At 39.6% G+C, this 24,387-nt stretch overlaps 1 protein-coding gene across 2 annotated transcripts in view; it reads left to right on the top strand.

Annotated features, from left to right (window-relative positions):
* GRIN2A (glutamate ionotropic receptor NMDA type subunit 2A) overlaps positions 1–24,387 on the top strand; it is a 188,681-nt gene that overhangs the window by 143,156 nt on the left and 21,138 nt on the right. For both annotated transcript variants that reach the window (XM_037386722.1, XM_037386721.1), the window contains exons 11-12: positions 3,592–3,752; positions 20,534–20,721. In XM_037386722.1, coding sequence (XP_037242619.1) covers positions 3,592–3,752; positions 20,534–20,721 — 349 coding nt within the window. The remainder of the gene's footprint in view (positions 1–3,591; positions 3,753–20,533; positions 20,722–24,387) is intronic.

Below are 24,387 nucleotides of genomic sequence, written 5' to 3'. Positions count from 1 at the left end.
AGCAAAGCTGGTGTTCATAGCACTTGTTACTTTTGAGACTGTGCCTTTTTCATGTAATGAAATAGAGACGAGATTACTAAGGGAAAGTAAATGCCAGTGGACAGAACTGTCTTGCAAAGCTTTTATCTGCTGTGATTTGTCCACACAGTTGCATTTAAGAAATGCCCCAGGTGCGCGTGGTCTAAGGGGTTCTTTTCAACCTTAGTAGGAAGCCTTAATTATGCCATTTACAGGTTCCTTATTTTTGCAAGATTTACAGTATTCTTGTAATTTTGGCTTTGTACCTTTGTGCAATAAGATGTCACAAGTTCTATAGTTTCTCAGAGATATGTATGTGTGAACGCAGAACAGGCTGAGGTCCAAAGGCAGCATGGGATAGTTAGGGTGACCCTCGTATCCCAATCCATCTCTCCACTTCAACATTAGACCTTTACAGTGCTTTATGAGGGTTATCAACTGCATTTCAGTATGCAGTCAGATGATTATAATAGCCTTACTAATAGCTATGTTTTTCAAAGATCAGAAATCAGATTGTCAGTGGTTTCCATCTGGTAAAACAAGAAAGCAGAAAGTTCAAATATATGTGTTTTTCTATCACTTCAAACCAGCCATAATTCCTTTTAATATCTGTGTTAGCCCACGGAGAATATTTACTATTTTCTACTATTTTAGTAATGTTTTCCACAGCACCTTAAAATACTCCAGAACAATAACAAACAACTGCCCTGAATGCCAGCCTTTTCATGCAAGCATGCAGATCTTCAGATTGTCAGTATTTAATGTTTGTGAAAGATCATGTTACTGACTTAACAGAATTGTCAGTTTTATCGAGGCACATACGTAAAGCAGAAGCACAAGACTGGAGTTTTGTTGTCCAGTGCCACAGTTCTGGTAGCTGGCAGAGCATGGGGAAACAAGAATGAAGTGCTGAGTCTTCTGAGTAACAGCAGATCTCTCCACAACTGCGATTCAAGCAGGGGGCTTGTGCAGTCAATTTAAGGGTTTTATTAATGATTTCAAAAAATCAGCATTTCAGAAAATGTCTAAGAAGAAAATTACTTCCTAACAGACATGATGTATTTTATTTCCTATCGTGGAGATTCAAGGACAATAAGTACATGTAGAGACCTGGTCCTTTTCTCTTTCTTGTCTCGTGCCTGCTGCATAGATCTTTGCTGCAGTCCCAGAGCCTGTGTGCTTCTCCAGGACACGCCAGTTCAGGCAACATAAGTTTAAAATTATTGGTGAGAACTTCATACACTTCTAGTTTTGGGTGCAGTGCTAGTAAACAGATTGTAAACCCTTTCTTCTTTACAAATAGTCTGTGAGCAGGCAGTAGTAGCAGACAATCGTTTCAAAATTATTATATCCTTATGACTGTTAAAATGTGTTCGTTGGGTGTCTTGTGCCAAGAAATTTCAGTCTGTGGATGGTGTTTGGAACTACTCATCTGTTTGTTATCCTTGTGATCTTTGGATGAATTAGTACTTTTTATTAATCTCTGCTCACCTGCAGAAGTATCTTTGTATTCCATGAATGTTCAGTTTGGGATAGATACCTCAATTCATTACCTGTTCCTGTGGGAGGAGACGCCTCCCAGCATCTTAAACATATAATGAATGGTCTTGGAAAGTGAGAGTATTTACAACCAAACTCCATTTCCAAATTACTTGGATACTCCACCATAATCTCCTTGTTCCTCTAATTCACCTGCCATACTCCAGGATTAGGAATTGAGCTTGTGGAATGTTCACCACAGCTGAATTTCAAAAAAAATGTCAGCTGTACGAGCATCAACAGTTTCCACAGGTCTTGAAATCAAAGTTGGTTTTTTTAATTATTTTTTCCAGTTGTATTGACTGGCAAATCTGATACAGATATTAGGAGATACTGGAGCCACCTCACAACTTCAGGGATTCATTGCCTGTGGATTAAAATAAAGTTAATAGCAGGCCACATCTATATCAGTAGAATCTCTGGACATATATTTAAGAGCAGGGTTTGTTTCAGTTGCTGCATAATAAACTCAAAAAAGGAGACAGCAAATATAGACTAAGAACCATGACTAGAACACAGTGTAATTTTAGTGCATGGGTCAATTAGTATGTGTAAAGTAATAGCAAAGTAATAATTTAAACAGTAAAGCTGTGAAAAGGGAAAATGAGAAAAGTAAGACATCTGTTAGCTAAACGAATAGAGAAAAATAGAGTTCATTCCTTTATGCTTTGTCAAAATATGCTTAATTAAAATGAAACATTTAATTGTAGTTCTGTAACATGAAAATATTGTTGCAGCAATAATTTCACAGTCAAGGTTTGATGGAATTGAAAATGCTCCCAGGTTTTGTATAAGCCTATTTGTATTCTCTTGGCAAATTGACACTGGATCCTGGGAGTTCTTGATGCACGGAGACTAGAGTTTAAAAAGAGAAGTATTACATAGGTAGCCCAAAGAAAGCAGCGTCTATATGAATATTAGCCATCTCCTGCAACACAGGGTGCATAGATTTCTCTTCAAACTTTAACAGTGAAAACAGAGTTCATTTTACCTTGGATTTCATGGGTGACTACTTTTATCGATGCTCAATTGAATTTCCACATTAGCCAATAGTTCCTCTGATTTGAGTGACCTTTTTAATGTATTTCTTAAAGAATCATTTTAACTTAATCCTAGTCACTTGGTGACAGGGAGATATTGAAAGGGCACATATAAAATGTTCAGGTCTGTTAGCAAAAGTTTATCTGAGATTATCTGAATGATTTCCAAACTGAAACCTGGGTGTGCCCTGAGCTGGTGTTACCCCTTTGCAGATACCCCCCGGCTTGTCTGTGCTGATGCAATAGCCATCGAGAAGGTGAAGTTGTAGAACAAACCGGCCGGCCCTCAAGCGAGTGGTCTGTAGTTGTCACTCATAGGAAGAAGTAGGGACTAGGACTACAGGTGCGAGAGCTCCAGAGGCCCTCTTCATGTCAAGTGCCATAGCTGCGGAGCCCCGGGGGACGATGCAAAGGGGTGTATTCCCCTTGAGGCACAGCGGTGGAAGGGAGGCCGGCCCTGGGCCTAGCCCTGGCCCTGCACACGGGTTCCCTGCAGGCACCCCTGGCTGGGCAGTGCCTTGGGCTCCCTGTGCAGCAGGGCAGGTGGCCCTTTCCCCTTCCTGGGGTGGGAACCCTCCACGTCTCAGCCGAGGTGGGACCGTTAAATGACTATCAACTAAACAGTTTCCTTTTGATCGCAGTTTGCCAGTGCGTCGGCTTGTAGTTTGGGTTCTCCAGGGAGATCCTGGCAGATGAGGAACACCTTCCAGCATCTCTGCTCCCGTTTCTGCTGTCCTCCCATATTAAAATGCATGGGAGAAAGTCACATTAGAGTGGCAAAACTAATCTGCTTTTACTTTGGATATAGATGTTTCTGTTAAGTTCCATCAGTGCAAAGTCACGATTTCTGGTATAATAGAGATGAATTAACCCACAGCATGTGCCTAGAAGAAATCTGAGGCAGTTTATACAGCTTCTGGTTTCTGCAACCTGGAATCGCCCTCCTTCACGTTTTGAATGCCTGAAATGCTTTGCTTTTCCCTTTTCTCTCTAGTTCCAAAGGCCGTATGATTATTCACCTCCTTTCCGATTTGGAACTGTCCCAAATGGAAGCACAGAGAGGAATATCAGAAACAACTACCCTGATATGCACCTTTACATGACAAAGTATAATCAGAAAGGAGTTGAAGATGCCTTAGTCAGCTTGAAAACTGGGTAAGCTTTTTTTCATGGATTTTAAAGAATACTGTAGACTTTGCAGAAACTGAGAAATATTGATCTGTACATACTGTGATACTGAACAGACTGGTGTCAGGCATGCTATGTACTACATGGCTCTTTTGTGTTTTTTTAACTGCACTGCACAGATACCAGAAAGGAAAATGGTTGCCTGCGATTTGTATGACTATTTTAAAATTGCATGGAAGCTTCAATGTCCTATATAAAGCAGATTCAAAGGCAGAATTAGCATTTCTCAAATTTAAAGGGAGATGGTACAGATGGACCCGGATTTGGGTGGGGGCTCAACACAGAACATGGTGTTTTGTACAATCCCTCATTATCTTTGCAGAACTCACTCTCAGGAATGTGCTTTTGCAGGGTGAATTTCTGACAAAGCTTGTTTGTCTGGCCAGCGTGCAGCTATTTGTTATTTCTCTTCAACATCCCATCCCTTTGGTATGCTTTTAGGTCCACTCTTACATTTTCTTCCCTCCTCTAATCAGCATGGCCCTGTACATTTACTGTTACATCTGAAGTATGGACTTCAATCTTCATGAAACCTGTTGAGAAGAGATAGTCTCAAATGTACTATCTAATCCTCCTTCTGGAAAACCTGGTAAATATTCTAGCAAATATTAGGCCCATCTCACCTGCTATTATTTATGGAGAACACAGGACACATTTTTTCCTACACTAAATTAAGCTGTTACTTTTGCTCCTTTTTTGGGAACTGCTTGTCCTTTTAATTTTTACTTTCTATCTGCCAAACATGTAGGGGATTGTAACGTATTTCTTATGAAAAATCCCTGAAGTCCCCAGATCTTTCCTTAGAATGCAGGTTCCCTTCTTTTAATACTGTTTCCTTCTCTGCTGTCTCTGTGTTGCTGCCTGGACTCCCTCTGTTGCTCTTTCTGAAGGCATTCTCAGATGGCATTTATCAGGCATGGTTTGTCCCACCCTAAGATAGTCATGTAACATAATGTGAGATGAACCTTGCCCAAGGTCTTCCAAAGTGGACGCAGATCACCTTCTCCAGCCAAGCCTGTGCAGGTTGTATTTCATGGGTGACTGCTACATTGTGCATTATAGATAGTCTGCTGAATGCTACCATTCCTGCTGTGAATTTTGAAAGCTGCTGTCCTTAATTTCAGCCTTTGCTAGGGCTTATTCAGTTGGATGGACAGTTTATTTAGGTGGCGTATATTCCTTGTACTTTTCACCAGCCATTTGTACTACTGAAAGCCCTGAAAAACTGCAGTTAGCTTTAAAATCAGGGCACCTGTCTGACAGTTAAGCATGAAAATGCGGGGGCTATCTCATTTCAGGCAAGTTCAAGACATCCACTAAAACTCAGGCTGGCTGCTCCTGTGCCAGCTGCTGCTCTTCCTCAAAAGCTTTAGTCCTTTTGACAGCATAAGCTACTCATTTTTTATAGATTATTTTTTTCCCCCGGCTGGAGTTTCTTTCCTCTTCTAAGTGATTTCTCAGTGTGGACACCCCCAGGTGTCTGCCTTGCTCCCCTTGACTGACATTTCTGTAGCAGATGGTGCAAATAAGCTGCCATGTGCAGTGTTTTTCAGATCAATATAAATAACTGCTACATACAGCTGCGCCTCTTCATATTTTGTCTGACGGCACCTACAGAAGGATTAAACAGCATGCCACCAGCTGCTTTCAGACTCGTATTCTTCAAAAACATAATTTTTCACTTTTTCTACCAAATTTTCTGTTTTGTTCCTCAGTATTCATAACTTTTTCTCATTTTATGTATACCAATGCTGTATCTTCTTTCTTTCTCCCTCATGAATTATTTCACCAGATAATTGCTCTCTTCCATATAAAGTTTGCCCTTTCATCCTTATCTGGACTTGATCAAGCTTTCACCTTCCCTACTGTGATTAATCCCATGATTTTTAATACATCTTACCCCACGGAGCCTACGTTGCTGTCACTCTTTTGAGGATGACCTGTCTTTCCTTTCTCAAACTGCTTCTGCTCTTAAGCAAATATATGTGAATTTCTATTTTCCTCTTCAGTATGTATGTATTCTGCTTACCTTATTACAGATATTTTGTCTGTTTTACCTTTATCTCTTGTCAAAGCTCTTCCTGTAGTTTTCTTCTTTTTCTTTTTTCATGCTCATCATTGGTAGCATACAACAAGCAATTTTTAGTACATACGGTAAAGCCTGCTGCTTCTGCGCAGCTGTGGATACCTGGTAATTATAGTCATAAACTACAGACCTGGGAAGGACTTGCAAGGATTGTCTGGTTCATAACTGCTGCTGTGAATCAAAATAAATAGTACGTGTGTTATTCCTGAATAATGTTTGTGTAAACTGTATGTATTTCCAATATCACTTTTAAAACTACTTTTGATTAATTGAAGACATAAGTTTTATTCCTTATATATAGTGTCTGATTGTAGTTTTAAGATGGAGCAAAAAATGCCAGCAATCAGGCAATATCTAATGACTGACTAATGCTATACATGTGGCATCTGATCTAAATAGAATCAAACTATCAGGTAGTCTCATCACAGGTCAGTCTGGTTTTGTTGTATCTCAAACTCTTAGGCCTTTTGATCAGCTTTGATTAGTGTTAGCCTTTTGAGATGTGTTGGGAATATCCTGATCTTTGAGACTGTTGTGTTTAATACATGCTATTGGGCTGAACTGGAAGGAGACAAGATTCAGATGCACAGATATCTTTAAGGTGTCTTTTTGGCTGCAGACATACTCATGTCCCTTTCCTTATTCTGAAAAGAAATTGAAAAGCAAACTGGGGTTTCTATCTTCTTTACAAGAAGTGAAAAATCAGCTGTTTCACCCCAGTCACTAATGTGGCCAGGAAAAACCTCAAGAGCAGAAATAAGGATAGAAATATGTATAAGTGGTTCCGTCTTCGGGAGGTGAAGCTAGGAGTGTTTCAGAAACTAACTTACAAGGAAAGCATCTGCCTTTGTTGTTTTTTTTTCAATCACAACAAACAACTTTGCTACATGGGCAGTAGGCTTGGACCTATCTTGTTAAAATAGCATCAAAAATGTTTAAGATCATTCTAGAAGGAAATCAACAGGGAAATGCTACAAATCAAAATGGAAATTAGATTTTTGCTTTAGACAGACATTGACGTTGTACCTGCTCCTCCAGGTGACTTCCCGGGGGGGATTCATTGCAGCTTACTCATGAAGGCTTGTTGCTATCGATGGTGAAGGCAAATTTATCAGCTGTATGGGCTTTTCCCCTTTGTTTGATAAGAAATCAACCTTTGCTTCTGAAAATATTGAAAAAAATATATAGTCTCAGTAATATCTGGCTCTTGTCAATAGCGTTCTTATTTCTGAGATGCACAGATATGGTCTCAGAAAGCTGCTGAAACACCATTTGAACAACAGCAGAACTTTCTGTATTTATCACTTCAAGGTATCAGTTTGCAGCCAGGCCTATTAAAAGGCAGAAAAACTCATGCACTTTGTTATTGAAGTACTGCTTAGTATTTTTCAAAATGGCAAAATGTTGTCCCTCCTTCGATGCAATTCAGTACTGGAAGTAGTCAGTCTTACAAGCTTGTCAAAAAATGTACTGGTGTTTTTCCCTAAATTTCATGCATGTAAGGGATCAGCTGAGCCACATGTGCTGTGCTACCTGCAGAGCATCAGATTGCTCTTTAGGCAGGAACTAGCAGCTCAGGAATTCTCCAGGGTTTTTTGTTCCTTTTCCTTAATGAATACAGAAATGGCAGTTATCTTCCTGAGCATTATTCAGAAGAGTGTAGTCTGTAAGACATTAGCTAATATATTCTTGGTGGGTGCAGTCCAGCTCTGTTATGGCCTTGGTGGCTTCTCTGTGTTCTTTAGACGTTTATTGATCAAATAAAATTCTAAAAATGCATCACAAGCATTTCCGTCTATGCTGCATTAATTAATCTGCATTTCTACAACCTCCGTACCAGAGAGACAGATCCTATTGATTTTGCCACTTGAAGAGAGAATAAGTCTTCAAAGAGGAAGTAGTTTAATTATTGTGTTATGTTTACTGTTGCTGCTTGGGTTTGTTTGCTTCTGTTTGTCTTGCTTTACTTTTCCAGAACAGGTTACAGTTAAAGAATGGTATCTTTTTACAAGTATAACAACCTTACCTGTTGTAATTCTTTGGTGTGGGTTGCATCAGCTCATAGCTGTTGAGTTTGCACATGGTCTTTCTCTGTGTATGAGTGAATGTTCATACAGCGAATGCTGTAAAACTGTCAAAAGAGGAAAATGCAATGGCAATAAATTGGAAATGCATTTCATGTTCTCACCTTTGCACCAGTACATCTTCACTGGAATGTTGTCTGGGATTTAACTACTAATGGCTAAAATTAGAATATTTAATTGGCAGAGTCTATTCTGACTGTAGGTAAAATGGGTAACTTTCACTTCCCTATTCCCCGTCACTGAATCCATCTAATTTTTTTCTTCACTTTCTTAATTTTCCTGGATATGAGGCCTGCAGCTGAGTATCATGCAATATGTATCTTGTTTCAAGGAAGGAGATGGTCTAACTGATGCTGTGTTACGGCCACATACTGATGTGAGGACTTTATTCCTGTTTCATCACAAAAAGCGGAGAATATAACTTGTTTCAAGGAAACTGCAGTAATGACTCCCTTATGTTCCACAGGCAAGCAGCCCCTTGTTGTACAGCTGCAGACCCCTCTCCGTCTGTTGTTTTTATTTACAGCCACAGCTGTGACTGTGTATTCAGGGATTTGATGCTGAAGTTTACTTGGGACTTCATCTGCCTTCCTTTTAAAACTTGCTATGCTTGGTAGTTTATACACATCAAACCGAATGCCTTATTCCCTACTCGTCGTGGTGTACTGGTGATGACACAGAGCCACGTGGGAAGAATATTGCGGTGAGAGCATCACTGCAGCGCCGCAGCCGTGCCGGCATGGCCTGTGGTACAGCAGGTTGTGGCATCGGGCTGTCCCTGAGGGGCTGCTGCCGGCCTGCAGGCACGTCCTCGGCTGCTCGCCGCTGGGCAGGAACACGGGATGATTTAATTCCTTGGCGCTTTTTAACGACCAATGATAATGGTAGAAGAAACACCTGAAAGTATCTAACCTCACAGTGTGAATGGCACAAGAAGCCGGTTCCTCCCCGCAAGCACACTCCCATGTGAGAACAAGTGTCATTATTAATATTTTTACAATCCAATGGTACTAAGCAGAGTGTGCAAAGGAAAACCCTAGAAGGCTCTGATGCCCTTTTAACCCTCAGTCTCTGCATTTGTTGGCCTGCATTGGATTTTTGTTGTGCTTCCAGTGCCTATAAGGGGTCTGCAGTCGTCAGCCTTGCGGACGCTGTGTGCTGAGCAGTGCAGCCTGGCGCAGGCACGGCCAGGAGGCAGGGAGCTCCTCTTCTGTCAGCGGGAGCACGATGCAGATTGTGCCCGGCAGGTCCTTCTGTTAATTAGGTCTGTCAATTAAAGTGGTGGTGTGCCTGCCTAAAGTGAAAAACAAAACAAACCTGTATTTTAGGCAGCCAGCTGACATCTCCACTGGGATGCAAACACAATTTCAGTATTTTTTGCAGTATTTTCAATTTATTTTTACAGAAAAATTGTCATCAACATTTTCATCAAAGGCAAAACTTTCTAGTTTTTATTCTTTCTGTGCTTCATACCTTTTCATGTAAAGAGAGGAAGGAAGCTAGGAGAAAAATCACCTGTTTGAGAGAAAAACTATGCATTTTAATTTTCCGTAAAAAGCACAAGTCCTTCATCATTCTTTGTGGGCAGAAAATAACAGCTTGCAACTGGAACTCAAAGAAATGTTCAGCAGACATACATTTTTAAACTTTTCATCTAGTGGCTCAATATTTTTTGACAGTTTCTGATTGACAACACCTTACAGTATTTGTAATTGAGAATATTCACTCTTTTCTTAGACTTTTAATGTTTCAGTACATATAGCAATTCTTTTACCAAACTCCTAAGAAATTGCCAGAGATGGTTGACTGAAGTGTGAGAGAGAAAGGGAAAGGTCAGTGGGCGGCATGATACATCTGTAGTCTGAATTAATTTATTGCTTGCAGCCCTCCTGGGTGCCTGCTATGATACATGAAGAGATAAACCGCTGGAGACAGCTTTAGCACAAGCACTGCTTTATGCAACTGGGTTTCAAAATAATGTATCAAACCCTTAATGTGCAGCTATCATTCTAACAACATGGTATTTTCCGGATTTCTCATGGCCTACTTGTCAGAGCACTCTGTTCTGAGCCTGCTTCGGTTCTGTGGGTTTCACAAGCTTCAAAAACAGGACTGAAAAAATAAAATACAGCAACTGAAATCACTGGTTTTTAGATGGGTCGTCCTTGCTCCAGTCACATTTTAAGATGTCACTGAAACAGCAGCCTGTAGCTGATGATTGGATTTTAATGAAGAGGGAATGATATTCTCCTTTTTCAAAGTGTCTTTCAAGGTATGAAAGCCTTAGAGATCTTTCGGGACACTCAAAACTCACCGGTTCAAACTACTGAATCTGAAACTTTTTTATCCACATGTGATTGGAAAAAGATTTTCCTTAGCCTGCATCTGCTGTTACTACAGCAAAACTTGTAATCTAAGATAGGAATTAGCCTGGGGTTTTTTTATTGTTGTTGTTGTTGGTTTTTTTTTTAGGAAAGCACTCAGTAATTAATCCAATTTGCATGTCTAAATGTTGTTTTGTTAAGGAGAAATATTTAAGAAAATTACTGTCCATATTTTCATGAGATCTATAGGATATTCATTTAAAATATTTTTGTCAGACCTTGAAAGGGCAAATTATTGTGCCAGGTGATCATTCCTTTAAGGGAGTGATAAACCCAAAATGTGGATGTGTGACATAAGATGAGAAATTAATATTTCAGATAATTCACTGTCAATGGCACTTATAACTAATGATCAGGAATATAAAATAGCTTATAGGACTAATTTTAACTAGCTTCTGGATTGCTCTACTTGCATACAAAGACATTCACTAACCCTTTATTCTGGATATAACTTTTAGACATTTTTGGAGGCTGATGCTTAGAAATGTCCATTTCTGCAGCTGGTCTGAAATACAAAATAAAAAATTCAATAGAGCTGTGAGACAGGACCATGGGAACTCCTTAGAAAAAAGCTGAACTGAGCTTTAATGTTCTTAGTCAAAAGAAATCTGAAACCAGGCCAGACCACATTGGAAGCACTGATGAGTTCAGGCAACTTTTGCCATAAATCATGTATGGAGTATCCTATTTTATGCCTGCATACTTTCTGCCTTGTAGCTGGAGTGGAAATAGAGACGTAAAATACTTTTAGAAATTGTTGTTCTGTAATACTCCTTAATGCTGACATGTCAAAATAATCACAACCACAGAACACTTCAGATTGTTTTTTTGTTTAAGTAAAAGTGAGCATCACCTGGTCTCTCCTCTTTGCTCTCCATTCTCTCATAGTCTCTCTCTCTCTCTCTCTCTCTCCATCTTTTCCCTGTTTGGCACTAGACCTTTGTAAAGTTCCATAGTGATTGGCAGAATATTGCATCTGTGGAGTTAAATTGGCATAGTTACATTCTGGTGATCAGGTGTTGCAAATATCAAATTTAAAATATAGCTCAGAAAGAAACTGAAGGAATTGGTGGAAGGTGAATAATTTGGCACTGTTAAGCATGATGGTGCTTAATACAGCCTGTAGCGCATGAAATATCCATTCATCTGAAGCCAAGAAGATATGTTCAGGGATAACAGCATCTGTACATGCCTTGTTTCTTTTATTTTTCCTGAAGCATCTGTTGTTTGCTAGTGCCATAGATTATCAGGACCTAAGGCTAAGCCAGGGAGGACCCGCTGCCGGTGTATGGGCATTCCTGCCCGCCTGTACCTTGGGGGAAACTGCTAAGTCAAACAGCACTGATCAGAGACCCAAAACTGTCTGGGGGAGCAAGTCTGCCTTGCTCCGGAATGTCTATTTATCCCTATCAATTTTGACAGTAACTCCTAAATTATTGTACAAATAGAAATATGCCTTCCTTAAAACCATCTAAGAGGCCAGTAATTTGAGTAATGATTTTCTTCCTGACACTGTAAAAAAGAAAACTCTCCTAAACAGTCTGGCCCATTCAGTATTTTCACTCCTGGTTGACCGGGTTCAGGCAACTTCTGCAGTCAATAGCTTCATTTAGTTTGGCATCAGATGGCTGGGCTAACCTAATTTCAAATTACATTATAATAATTTCTTTTGGACTTCAATCTAATATTTGTTTCCGTTTTCATTCTAATATTCGTTTTGGCGTTGAACTTTGAAGGGAATGATTTTCAATTGACGTTACGAGTATAGTCACCCAATCTGGGAATCAGGAAGCTGGTTTGCAACTGGGCAGCTGCTATTTGTGCCAAAAGACTGCATAGGTATGAAAATAGCTAAATTCGCTGCTCCATTTAGGCGTATTTTTCAGAGGATCTGTTCACTAAAATACCAGTTTTGAAGTCTAATAGCTTAGAAGAGATGTGTACCTGAATCAGCTTAGCATTCCTGCCTTTACTGCTGGCATTACTGCTGAAGTGAGCAGGGTGCAGGGTTGGACTACAAAGTGCCACCGAGCTGGCGGCACAGAGGTAAAGGCTTCCTAGGGCATCTCCATTTGTGGCAGGATTTTCTGGCACCAGTTTTTCTGATGGCTGATCCCTGTTTCCCTGTCACTTGCCATCCTTTCAGAAAATGCAGTTATTCTCACATTCTTGTATTGCTTCCCTACATGTTAAAAAGTCTAAATAAGTAATGAACTGGGTGCTGTTCCAGGGGACTTTTTGGGGGAGGCTGGTTCTTACAGGATTTGAAGAACAGGAAAATAATAATATGGCATTTAGAGGGTTATTGGGATCTAAGGCAGCACTCGTTGAAATGTCTGGGGAAGCTCATACCTCAGTAATTGCAACTTACCTATAAACAGAAGCAGACATCATCATGTCCTTTCAAGCTAGGTCACATTTTTAGGAATTTCTCATGGCCATAAGCATAAGATAAATGCACTGCACTTTTTTTTTGTTGTTTTCTTTTTTTTTGTTTGTTTGGGTTGTTTTGGTTTTTTTTTTTTGTTAAGGGAAAAAAGCCTGTGTCTCCTGTTCAGCTGATCCATAGCAACTTGCCTCTAGGATATAAAATGATTTAGAATAATTTATTTCTAAATCCTTTACTACCTGAGTGCTCTTCTGTTTTTTGGAAAAAAAGGTTGTCTCCTGTGTCTGTATTACCATTTTTTAGGTAATACAGTTACCTATCTAATGTCTTTAAATATTACAAAGTACCTGGACATAAAATGAGCAGGTCGCTACATCCACCTAACTGCTCTTCTTTCAAGAAGAAGATATTCTAAGTTTCAGTGTTCATTTGATTTGGGGGTGAGATCAGGTGCTTGGTGAACTGTGCTGAATTTATCCTTCATTATGCTATTGTAACTAGGACAAAACCTTTAATCTAAAAATATATTTCCCCTACTCAACTTTTCAAATTTTGTGTTTTGATAAACTGACGCTTTGCAAGTACTTCATTGCTTGGCTTCTGAGACTTGAAGTGGGACACTTCCACCATATAAATTAATCATAAAGATGCACTAAATTTTCCATTATTTTGTTGCTAAGGGAAATGTTCTAGGGACTGGGAAGGTGGGCGGACAAAACGGTGGTGAATGGGAGCTCTGGCAGGTGAGAGGGGTAAATATGCCCATTCAGGTAAGCACAGCCAAGTGGTGCAGAAATGTTCACAGCAGCTTTTCTGGCAACCTGAGATTGCCCTGACAGGTGAGGTGAAGCCTCCACAATCTCCCACGATGATGTTAATGTCTGTCAGAGCTTGCTCTTTTGGATTTGTGTGTACATTTTCTGTCTGAAGAATGAAGCGAGGACAGTTTGAGCTGGGAGAAAATTTGAAAGCTCATTCCCTGCTAATGAGTTCATCATTTAACTGGGTTAAGTTTTGCTACCCTGTGTTGTTGCAAGGGGGTGGTTGTTCAATTGTCCTCTAATGAATTGTCAGTGTCAAGATGTCAAGAAATCCATCCAGTGTATGTGAACTGAAGATCTGCGTGGAGCTATCTGAATATGTGCTAAAAGGTAAAGTCACACTGTTGGTGATGAAGTGCCATCAGATACCCTGAAACTGGGTAAAAGAAATCATCAGTCCTTCATGCTAAAGGTTAAATATACGCTTCTCTTGCTCCAGCAATTACAAAGTGTCACTTTAGAGCACTTTCATTGCAGCCTTGTCTTCACAGCAGCCTTCTTTTCCTTTGATCGCTACCTCATTCCATAGTGACCTTTCGGCATTAGATCCCCTGATTCCCCATTTTAGAGATGTGCAAATGAGGTGGTGTGTCTCATGCACTCTTGACATAAATTCTTCTATTGCTTGTGTAGAGATAAAGAAGGGATAAAACGTAAACTATTGAATTTGTAGTATATCTATAAATCTGTAATGTAAATCCATCATATTTTAAAGCTAGTGCTTTTGCACTTGCTGCCTTTCCAGCAATGGTATTGATGATCTCTGAAATATATGCTTATGTTTAATCCAGCCTGAAGTGGATACCAGTTTTTTGCCCAATTTCAAATTATAAATGCTACTTTAAGGGTCATGTAAATCATCTATTCTGCAGACTATGCAATTTATTTTTAAAAGAAAAAAAGCTGAAAAGTAGTGGGGTTTTACAGAATGTTTTGAAAATGAGCTGCATCTCTCCAGACACAAGCTTTAATAAGTAAAAGTGTTTTTGTTTAGGGCACAAAGCTTTAAGAAGTAAAAGTTCTTGGTGATGGAGGGGGCGGAAGAGGTGACAGGGCAAAGGTGGTGTTAACAGTGCAGTTTGATGATTCACTGACTCGCAGTCTGATATTTGTAATAAAACAGAAATTTCAAATATTGTGCTTTCAGGAAACACAGCTTAGTAACCTTTACAGGAGCCTTAGTAAACAGGTATGACACTTGCTATGTATTAATCTTTGTAGTCTTTTTTGCATTTATTTACAACCAAATTTTAGGAATAATGTATTTTGGATTTTTAAGCCACCTAGGCAAATTTTAAAAATAGATCTGATTTCATTAACTGTCTTTCCTCAGAATAAAATGTGTATAAATTATAATGAATAATTATTCTTAAATATATGATTGACCTTTAATTTTTCAGAACAAGCCCCAGAAGGTACATGTTTGAGTCAAAAAGTACTCTTCATAAAAACAATGCAGAAAGTTATTGCAATAAAGCTGTTCACAGCAAAATGCAGTGCAAGCAAATTGCTGTGATGGTACACTTCATAGATTACCTGCATTCTGGTTTTGTGTAAGTCAATCTCTGTTAGTAATAATGCACAGCTTTGGTCTGCCCATGAAAAGAGCGTAGTTGGGGTGTTAGAGAACATAAAGAAATTAGTTTAAGTTAATGTCCTGGATCTGACAGATGAACACTGCACCGAACAGTACCCACTTTAGCAAGAAATAAATTCTACTGTAGATATTGTATGTTTGAATTTACTGCAGTAGTTGAAAACTGGAAAGTGACTTCAATCATGCTCGGGTTTCTCTGATCCTCAATGCGAACGCAGTATTATTTGTTCCATAGACTCCAGTGTCTGACAGTAAAGTAGAAGAATGTGGATAAATAGGACTGCATTGAAGTACCCCCCTTATTTTCCGCATACTGTGCCACAGGTCGCAGCAGAACACAAAGCAGCTGAGGGGTGGATTTCTAGTGGGCTGGGCTTACTGTTTGTGTCTCCAGGGCTACTGAGCAGATTCCCATTTCAGATATTTCCCTCCTGTTCCATCAAGAAAACGAAATTGCTGAAGGGCCATGCAGTCAAGGAAGCAAAGTAACATTTTCCAAGTGAGTTATATTTCTGTTGTTGAGGCATAAGCTATGACTAATAAAGGAGCATTTTCTTAATCCTGCTTTTCAATTTTCATCACAGGAATTTAATGAAAAGTATGTGCCAATAAAAAAGATGGGGGAAATTATAGGGAAGTGTTTTCAGCTTTGCTGCAACTACTTTTCTATACCTTTTCCTCTATTTTTCTTTACACAGATACTTTTGAATGTGTACAGCAATACTTTAGAGAATGGGTTTTTGTAATAGCTATTCTTATCTTACAACTCTTACATTTCCAGGTGACTTGAGTTTAGGTACAGGACTGACCACGTTTATTTTTCACAGAGCTGCTGCTTCAAATTATTACATTCACTAATACTCTTTTGGGTTTTTGTAGAACCAATGCAGCTCATAATTGTATAACACCTGCTGTCTTCTATGCTGCGTGAGCTGAAATTCTGCCCACCCCCTTTCCTCTTTGTGCTTGCTAGGCAGTGAAGGACATTTGCCTTTGTAGTGTTATATAAATATTCCAAAATGTTTATTTTCTCTCCTACCCAGGATTATTTAGGTAGTTCTGCAGAAGTTTACAAACCTGCCAGTTGCTTAGATGAGTCATAACACTCTAGTCATGTTCCTCTGCATTAGCTGGAGATGCCTGGTGTGTTTGGCTACTTCACATGGCAGTTATAAATCTTGTTTCTTGCTGCATTCCAGTTTCTGTAGTTCTCTTTCATCTTTCTAATAACTCTTAGCAGTTTATTTAAACCTACACAATGTGACAAAGCTTTTTCTCCCCCTGAAGTGACTGCACTGAAATGACAAGTTAATTGATTCATTTTTATATGACTAAGGTTTGCAAGAGGCTTTGAGACTTTTTGGATGTGGGGTGCTGTACTCGGTGCAGGTAAGCTGTTTTACAATGAATATATAACTTAAAGAGCAGAGTGGTCAGCACTCGGAGCAATGCAAATCTGCTTAGCTGGGTAGTGCAGCTGAATTTTGCTGCCACAAGAGCAAAGATCCTGGAGCTTGCCAGTCCATCTGTAGAAAAAGAAGAGAAAGAAGCAAAGGGTGAGCTGGAGTACAGATCCAGGCTTGCCCGTCCTGCCTCAAGAATGACAAAACAGAGCTGGGCGGCTGCGTCCAGCAGCCACTGCCGCGCTCGCAGCCTGGCTCTCCTGCCAGTGCCAAGCAGAACAGCAGCCGTGGCTTCCCCTGCCCACCCACGGCAGGCAGGCAGGCCCTCCGGGCGCCCAGCAGCCTGCTGCCTGTGCAAACACCCGCTCTGCCTTCTGACACAGCTCCTGCTCACTGCCGCCTTCACAAACCACTCGGAAGGGGTCGAGTTTTGAGACTTGCCCAGGGTTTGCTGTCCCAGTCTTTGGAAACTCTTATTGAGGCATGCTTAAAGTTGCCTGAAAGTTCATAAAAATTCAGAATGTCAGGGGGTTCACCTCCCGGTGATGGCGGAGTTGGTGCCCTACCACCCAAGAGAGTCAGTGGTGGCTTGTCACGCCCTGCCCACGCTGCAGGGCTGTGTCGTGTTCTGAAGCTTTGCTTTGCAAGGGGTAGTACTTCTGTAATCAGCACAGGATGAAGAGATAATTAAGCCTTGAGAGGTTATAAGATTTATGTTGGAAATGGAGATAATATATTCTGAATATGAGTTTGTGTTTGTAGATAGCAAGACTTTTTCAGGGCAATCAACTTTTTGATTTACCATTCACACATTGGGCAGCAACTGATAGCAGAACCTTCCAGCACTCAGCATCTGTCAGAGTACCTCATGTTTTTAAATTGATTTGTGTAATGAGATTTATTGTGACCTTATAGAAGTAGCATAGAGAAAACCCTCAGAAGCAAAGCCTTCTGCATCTTCAGAATCTGCTTTCCTTGTGTGTACCTGCTGCAGCTGATGCCAGGCTCTGGGAAGCTCAGGAGATGGGTCCATAGCGAGTGGGTGAAACTGTGACTGTGCCTTGTCTTTCTGTCCCAAGGTTTTATTACACTGCTCAGTAACTAAGGAGCAAGCTGTGTATGAAGAGTGCAGTTTCTGAGGTAGCACAAGGCTTTGCCCTGGAGTCTTTAGCAAAGAGATCTTTCTCCTCTGTACTTCTGAGTCTGTTTTGACAGAAGAATAGCTGACTCTGTATTTTCTCTGTGTTTACCAGCATGTGTTTTATATGCTTACATTTCAGAACTATAAATCCCAGAATAAACAGATGAAACATTCTCGAGTGTGTTTTACCTTAGGTCAGCTGGCTGCAGCAGTGTCTGTATCCACAGAGAGGGGCATCACCTCCCAGTCCCCTGCCTGAGCCAAAGGCAGCCACGGGGAGGGGAACTATGATTCCTTCCTTCCCCACAGCTAACTGCCAGGCTCGGAAAACCATGGGACTGGATTGCATTGATTATGGTAATGGTCTGCTGCAGACCAGAAATGTCACAAGTGTCTTGGGGGTGCAGCAAGCAGTTTTCTTTTTTCCCCTTGTGTGCCTACCGAAAGGACGTGGATTTCTGTTCTTTCCCTCTGCACAAACCACAACTATTCTCTGAAGTGCTGAATCAAAACATGTCACTTAGCAAACTGTCTGGTCTTGTGCTGAAGACTGCAGGCTCTGGCAGGACCCCAGCACCCTCCTGGCTCTTTCCAGTTCCATTACCCGCAGTGCTGGGGAGCCACCCGTATCTTACTTCTGGATGGAATTTGTGACGTATCACCCAACAGATGTCTAGCAATTGTTGTCCTCGTGTTAAATTACCATTTTAAAGGAAAAGGAGAGAGTGAGACTTTTAGCACTGTTGGACCTAAGCTGACTTTTAAGATGAGGATTGTACCCACTGAGTTTTAGGGAAGAGCAGAAAACTGAAGGAAACGGTGGCCCAGCTATTGCTTGTAATGACTGCATGAGCCACCTGTACTTTCTCTCAATTAACTACTTCATTAAATGCCAGTTTGATGACTTGTATGGTGACTGTTGGGGTAAGTACCCTTGAAGGGAAGCAATAAAGTACAGTAAGTAGTGACTGAAACTTCAGTCTTCACTTTTTCATGACAGCAGACAAAATCCAGCATCCTCACTCTCTCCTGGTATTTCTCCTGGTTTAACGTGAGATGGACAGGGGTATTTTTTAGTGCCATACTTTTGCTATCTGATCTGAAGCTCTGCAAAATAGGGTTCTGTACGAATCTGTTGATTGATTTTTATTTTTTTTTTTGTTAAGAACAAACACTGAATTACTTCGTGTGTGAAAGTATTTCATTTTTCTGTCACTAGTCAAGATCTGATATGCCTAGGTCTTGCTCTGTTCTGTGGATATAAATGAAAAGCTTTATCAATGGAAACTCCTTTAAGCTAGTGGCAAGTGTGGTTCCAAAACTTCTGCAGTAACAGAATTCACAACTGATACATGCTGATGTAATGCAATTGAAGTTGATGCTTTTCTACTTGCTTGTGCCACAGTTAATTTATTTTTATAATTCCCTTTCCTTGAAGATAGGTCCCAACTGTTTATAACCGGTGTTTTGCCAGCCTCTGTCATTTGCATCCCACCAGGAAACTTTAGCAGCTCTCCACAGTAATGCATTGTGGCTCTTCAAAGGCACGGCAGGCAGTGCTGGCAGCGCCTGGGAGCCGCAGCGTGGCCGAGGAGGATGGGGTCGGGTCTTTCCTGCAGGAACTCCTGAAGCCGATTGTGAAGCTGTGTCCTCCCCGTTCCTCTGACTCCTATGGGACGGGCAAAGATGTTGAAAAGGCAGAATGTGTTACTGGGGGAGTGTAATAACTTGGTTTGAGTGGGTCATTTAGGTGGGCTGAGATGATGTTTTTTTCCTATTGCCTTGGTGTTCTGCTACTCTTGTGCAAGTGGTGGAAATCTTAAATTAAAGGGGTTTGCTGCAGATGAGGGCGGCAATACAAAATCAACTTAAGTTTTATCTTTTTCCTTTTAAAGATTACTTATGTATTTCTGTGGGTATAAGAATGTCTTTGATTGACATCTCCTGCTGGCAAGTGATTGTCCTTCCAAATGGCCACCTCTTCTTGTATACGCAATTTTACTCGCTTTGTTTGTGAAATAGCCATCCACCTGTCTCTTCTAACTCTTGCTTTACAGTGCTTCTTAAAAATTGTCCCTGAAGGACACTGCCTCTTTTCCTTTCCTTACTGATTTTGTTTTCCTCCGTTTTGTTGTGTTCCCTGTATACCCTCAAGAATGAGATTATCCCATTCTTACATTTTTAGGTAGATGGGCTCACAGGCTTGAACTTTTCTGCAAGTTCCTTTATTCCTGCAGTGCTGCAGGTACACAAATAATATGTTTGCAACTGCAAATCATAAAGAAATATCTTCTATAATTTTTAGACAGGATTTAGCTATATCAGATATGCTCCAATACCTTCCTCTGTCTTAGCAAGGACTTAACCTCCACTTTCATTGTTTATTTTCGGAGACATAAAATAAGTGTGTGTAAAACCAGTGAAGTCAGGTTTTCAGTCTCATCCAGTGTTCTAAATAAGCTAATTGGTTATTGTTGTTTCAGTTCTAAATTCTCTATTGTCATTTGTGTTGTTTTTGAAGGAAATTTTGCATCTCAAGTTATTGTCCATTTTGAGAGCAAAGATACAAAGATAACAGGGCAAGATATTTTATAGCTTGGTTTCTCCTGCTCAGTATTTTTTGACAGCATCCCTTAAAATAGAAATGCAAAACTGTGTCCTACTTTCCCCTCACTAAAATAGATGCCTTTTGTTAATTTTAGATACAGCACAGCAGGATATATAATTAATGATATCAAAGAATCCATATGATATTCAACAGGGTCCTAACATCAAGGACAAAAGAAGTCTGACAACAGCTGTCCCTAATGATTTGGTTTGTAAAATGTTTTCTTTTATTTCAGGAAGTTGGATGCTTTCATCTATGATGCAGCAGTGCTGAATTACAAGGCTGGAAGAGATGAAGGCTGCAAACTTGTCACAATAGGGAGTGGATACATCTTTGCCACTACGGGCTATGGAATAGCGCTTCAGAAGGGATCACCTTGGAAGAGACAGATCGATCTGGCCCTCCTTCAGTTTGTCGGAGACGGTAGGGACCAATCTGTTTTCCCTTCTTTTCTCTCTCTGTGTATGCACAGTGAATTCAGTTTTAGTATCTCTGAGCCTCTTACTACTGTTCCCTTACAGTCTTTCAAAAACCAAAACAAATGCAAAAGAAACGAGTAAAATTATTTCTTGCTGAGACAGGAATTCTCTTCCACTCTGTTCTAACTCACCTCACCACCAAGGACGCCTGCATCTCTTTTCAGAAAGTGTTCTCATAAAGTAACGCTGGCCTCAATGTTAGAGAGAGGTTTTTTTTAATTTTGTTAGATTTTTTTTTTCTTTGACTAATTCCTGAGAAGTTTTTACTTGGTAGAAGAGTTATCTTTTGGCACGACAGTTTTGCTATTTAAAAGTGTTTAGCTCAGTTCTAAACTGGTGTTAAGTGATCCCTAATCTAGGAAGGATTAATTTAAACTTCTGGTAAAAGCTTATTTGTGGAATTGAAGTACGGTGACTGGCTTTATTGGATTTCAAACAGCTGTTTTTCATTCTAACACAAAAATAGAAGAATTGTAGGGCCTTTTGGCACTTCTGCCCTGCAAAGGAACTGCACAGATTTGATATATTGCAGACAGTAATGACTCTTTCTCTGCACAGGGCTTGAACTACATTTTGATTGTATAAATGTTTCTTTGCCACAGTGAGACTTCAAGCCTTTTGCATGTGACTGCAAACAAAAATGTGGCGGTTACATTTTTTCTGTGTTATGACTGACTGAAATTCTCCATCAGATTGGAATATGGCGTTAGATAAGCATTTTGATTATTAATGTTTTTCATAGATACATGTGTTAACTTTGCATTTCTCTGTCAGTGAAAAAGAGGTCTTTATTGAAAAATAAATATGCACTTAATATCACCAGAAGCATGCCATTGAGACTAAGAATGGTAAATTTTGGTATAATAGGACAGTTTAAGTGGCAAAGTGCAGGGCCATAGTGTAGCAGCCTCCTGTTCCATAAAAACCAAGATGTTAATTTTCATACTGGAGACAGTGAGTGTGTTCATCTTGCAGCACATGGATTTTATTCCTGTTATAATACTAAATGACTGGGAGAGATGTAATCATCATGACTGATGCATTTTGTCTGGTGTACATATAGGGATACTAGTGTTGTCGTTATTGATCTGTTAGATTTAGAGAAGCTTGTGGAAGAAACATTGCTTGCTTCTCCTAAGGGATGAGTATATGACACATAATAGCTAGATTTCAAGAAATTACATGTTCTTGTTTCAAACAGTTGCAATTAATAGGCTAAAATCTTTGCTTTATTTTTCTATTTGTGAATATTTTGTGGATAGAATATTTTTCTATTTGTGTAATACTTTTAAGAAGTATTATAATTCTGACCCACTTTACGATGGGGAAGTTGAATCGAAGAAGTTGAATTATTTGTCCCATACTAAAGTAGAAAATGATTCTGTAGCCTGAAGGATGATCTGAGTCGTCTTTCTCAGTTGTGGGCTAACCCCTTGAAATGTTGCCAGAGCATTGCTGAGGTTCTCATCCTTTTCACCTTTCATTTTCTTCGTGCATAATCTTTCATCATTTTTGATACTTCTTATCCAAGAAAAAGAAATGAAATCACAGGGTAAGAAAGTAAATGAAATGGAAGGGTAAGTGTTTGGAGCTATTACTGAAAAAGTTTGTCAAAAGGTGCTGCATTTTTATGCATCACTTTGAATATCAGAGAGAAAACAAAATTAATGGGAGGAAAGAAAGAAAAATATATTGTTATGTATTTACTTTTTGACCTGTGGATTTACATAGTATATGAATGCTTTTATCTTTAACCCATTTTTAGTAGCTGGAAATGATACAAACCAATTGTCTGCAAAACTCAGCATTAAAACTTCCATATGAATAATTTATAGAATTGCAATAGATACAGATGGCACCCAAATAAATGAAACCTTGCCATGAATGTCTGCTGCCATGTTTATCTTGCTCAGATATTACATCAGAAGATAAGCAAAGGATTTGCATGCACAGACCGTGGTGATTGTGAATGTGTTTATGGCATCTTTTCAGTGGTATTTTTCAGTACCTTTAGAAGGTGCTCGAACAACCAATGAATGCTAAAGTGTTCATTTTCTCTTATAAAGGATCCCTAGATTTGTTCAGAAAATGCTGTGGCCACAATTAAAGAGAATAGCAGCTGGACATATGTGATGTGTAGGAATTATTGTAGGTATGTTTCCTTTAGTCTCAGAAATGTTTTCTACCTTGTCTCACTTCATTGTGTCAGAGGTCTAGATGATAATTTTCAGGAAAAAAACAAACAATCAAATGGGGGGAAAAACGAAAAAAAAAAAAAACAAAACCAAACAACACCCCCCACCTCCACCCTGCAAGTAGCTGCAATTTCTTTCACTGATTTACAAAGTACGTTACGGGTAAACTGGAACAAAACACCAAGAAATTAAATGTAAAGAATGTTTGCTTGGAACTAGCATGACCTGATTTTGTAATCTGTCTAACTTCAGTAGTTCGATGAGTAATCTTTTTAGCTACGAACTTACATAACTCTGTTTTGGGGAATTAGAAGGGGTGAACCCGGAGTTCAGACCAACATCACTTTGCTGTATCACTAAAAATCTCTTCGAATTTTTTTTTTTTAAATTTTTGACTAAAAGCATGGTTCGGGGCGAAGTTTCATCTTAAGATGATACACCTGGGAAAGCTTCACTGGAGTCTGAATGAGGTTGTTTAAGTAAACAGGCAAACACAAATGAAGGCAGAAATACTTCTTTTACATGTATAATATCTGCAGAATTTATTATTCTTTAAGACTAAGCCTATAAAACAGCAGAGTGCCTAGTAGTATTGAATTATTATTCAGTGTATGTAACAGAACATTCATCACAGTATGGAATAATTTCAATGAATGATTATAAATCTAATGAATTTCATAACTGTAAGAAAAAAATCCTAATGAGTTGAACAAACACAATTTCTTGATATGAATGCTATGCTAATAAGAAGAGAGAATCTTTTGGATGATATTAGATATTTGGATAAGACCAAGTAATTTGTTTAAAAGTATATCTGATTGTACCTGCAAAAACCTATGATCTCATCTCCCTTTCACATTTATACAGTACTGAGACAGCCTTTTGAAATGTGTTTCAGAGCTTTCAATTTCCTCTGCCTGCGTCTTTCTCCTGTGATTTTTCTCACTTCATTTCAGCTTGCTTCTTTTGAATATTTCTCCTACTCAAGCCAGTTCACTCACACATTAAAGTGAAATTTTTGCATAGTGGTTAGGAATGTTTTCCCTCTTCCTTGCTGATGCAAACCAGCCAACTGAAATGTGAATGACTTGTTCATGCAGGAGCATCTTTTCATACTTTCCAAAGCACGATGCCTTTTCTGCATTGAAGTCAATGGCTTTGAAGTCTCTCGTATCTTGTTGCCACTGGAATAAAATTAAGGTAAATATAGAGGGATATAGATTTGTGTTAGGGATTACTTTAAGCTTAGAAATGTATCTACATCTCTAATCCTGAGGACAGTTCTACTGGGTGGACAAATTATACTGACAATTAACAACTACAATGTGAAAGCGCCTCTGAAGTCTCAGTGGAAGGAAGCAGGCTACTGGATGCCAAGTTTGTTGCTCTAACAGAGAGGAAGAGAGACAGAAGGC

The sequence above is a fragment of the Falco rusticolus genome, chromosome 4 (assembly GCF_015220075.1).
Source record: "Falco rusticolus isolate bFalRus1 chromosome 4, bFalRus1.pri, whole genome shotgun sequence".
NCBI classification, from domain to species: domain Eukaryota; kingdom Metazoa; phylum Chordata; class Aves; order Falconiformes; family Falconidae; genus Falco; species Falco rusticolus.
The sequence above is the reverse complement of the archived record's forward strand: the minus strand, read 5'-3'. Positions and strand labels throughout refer to the sequence as shown.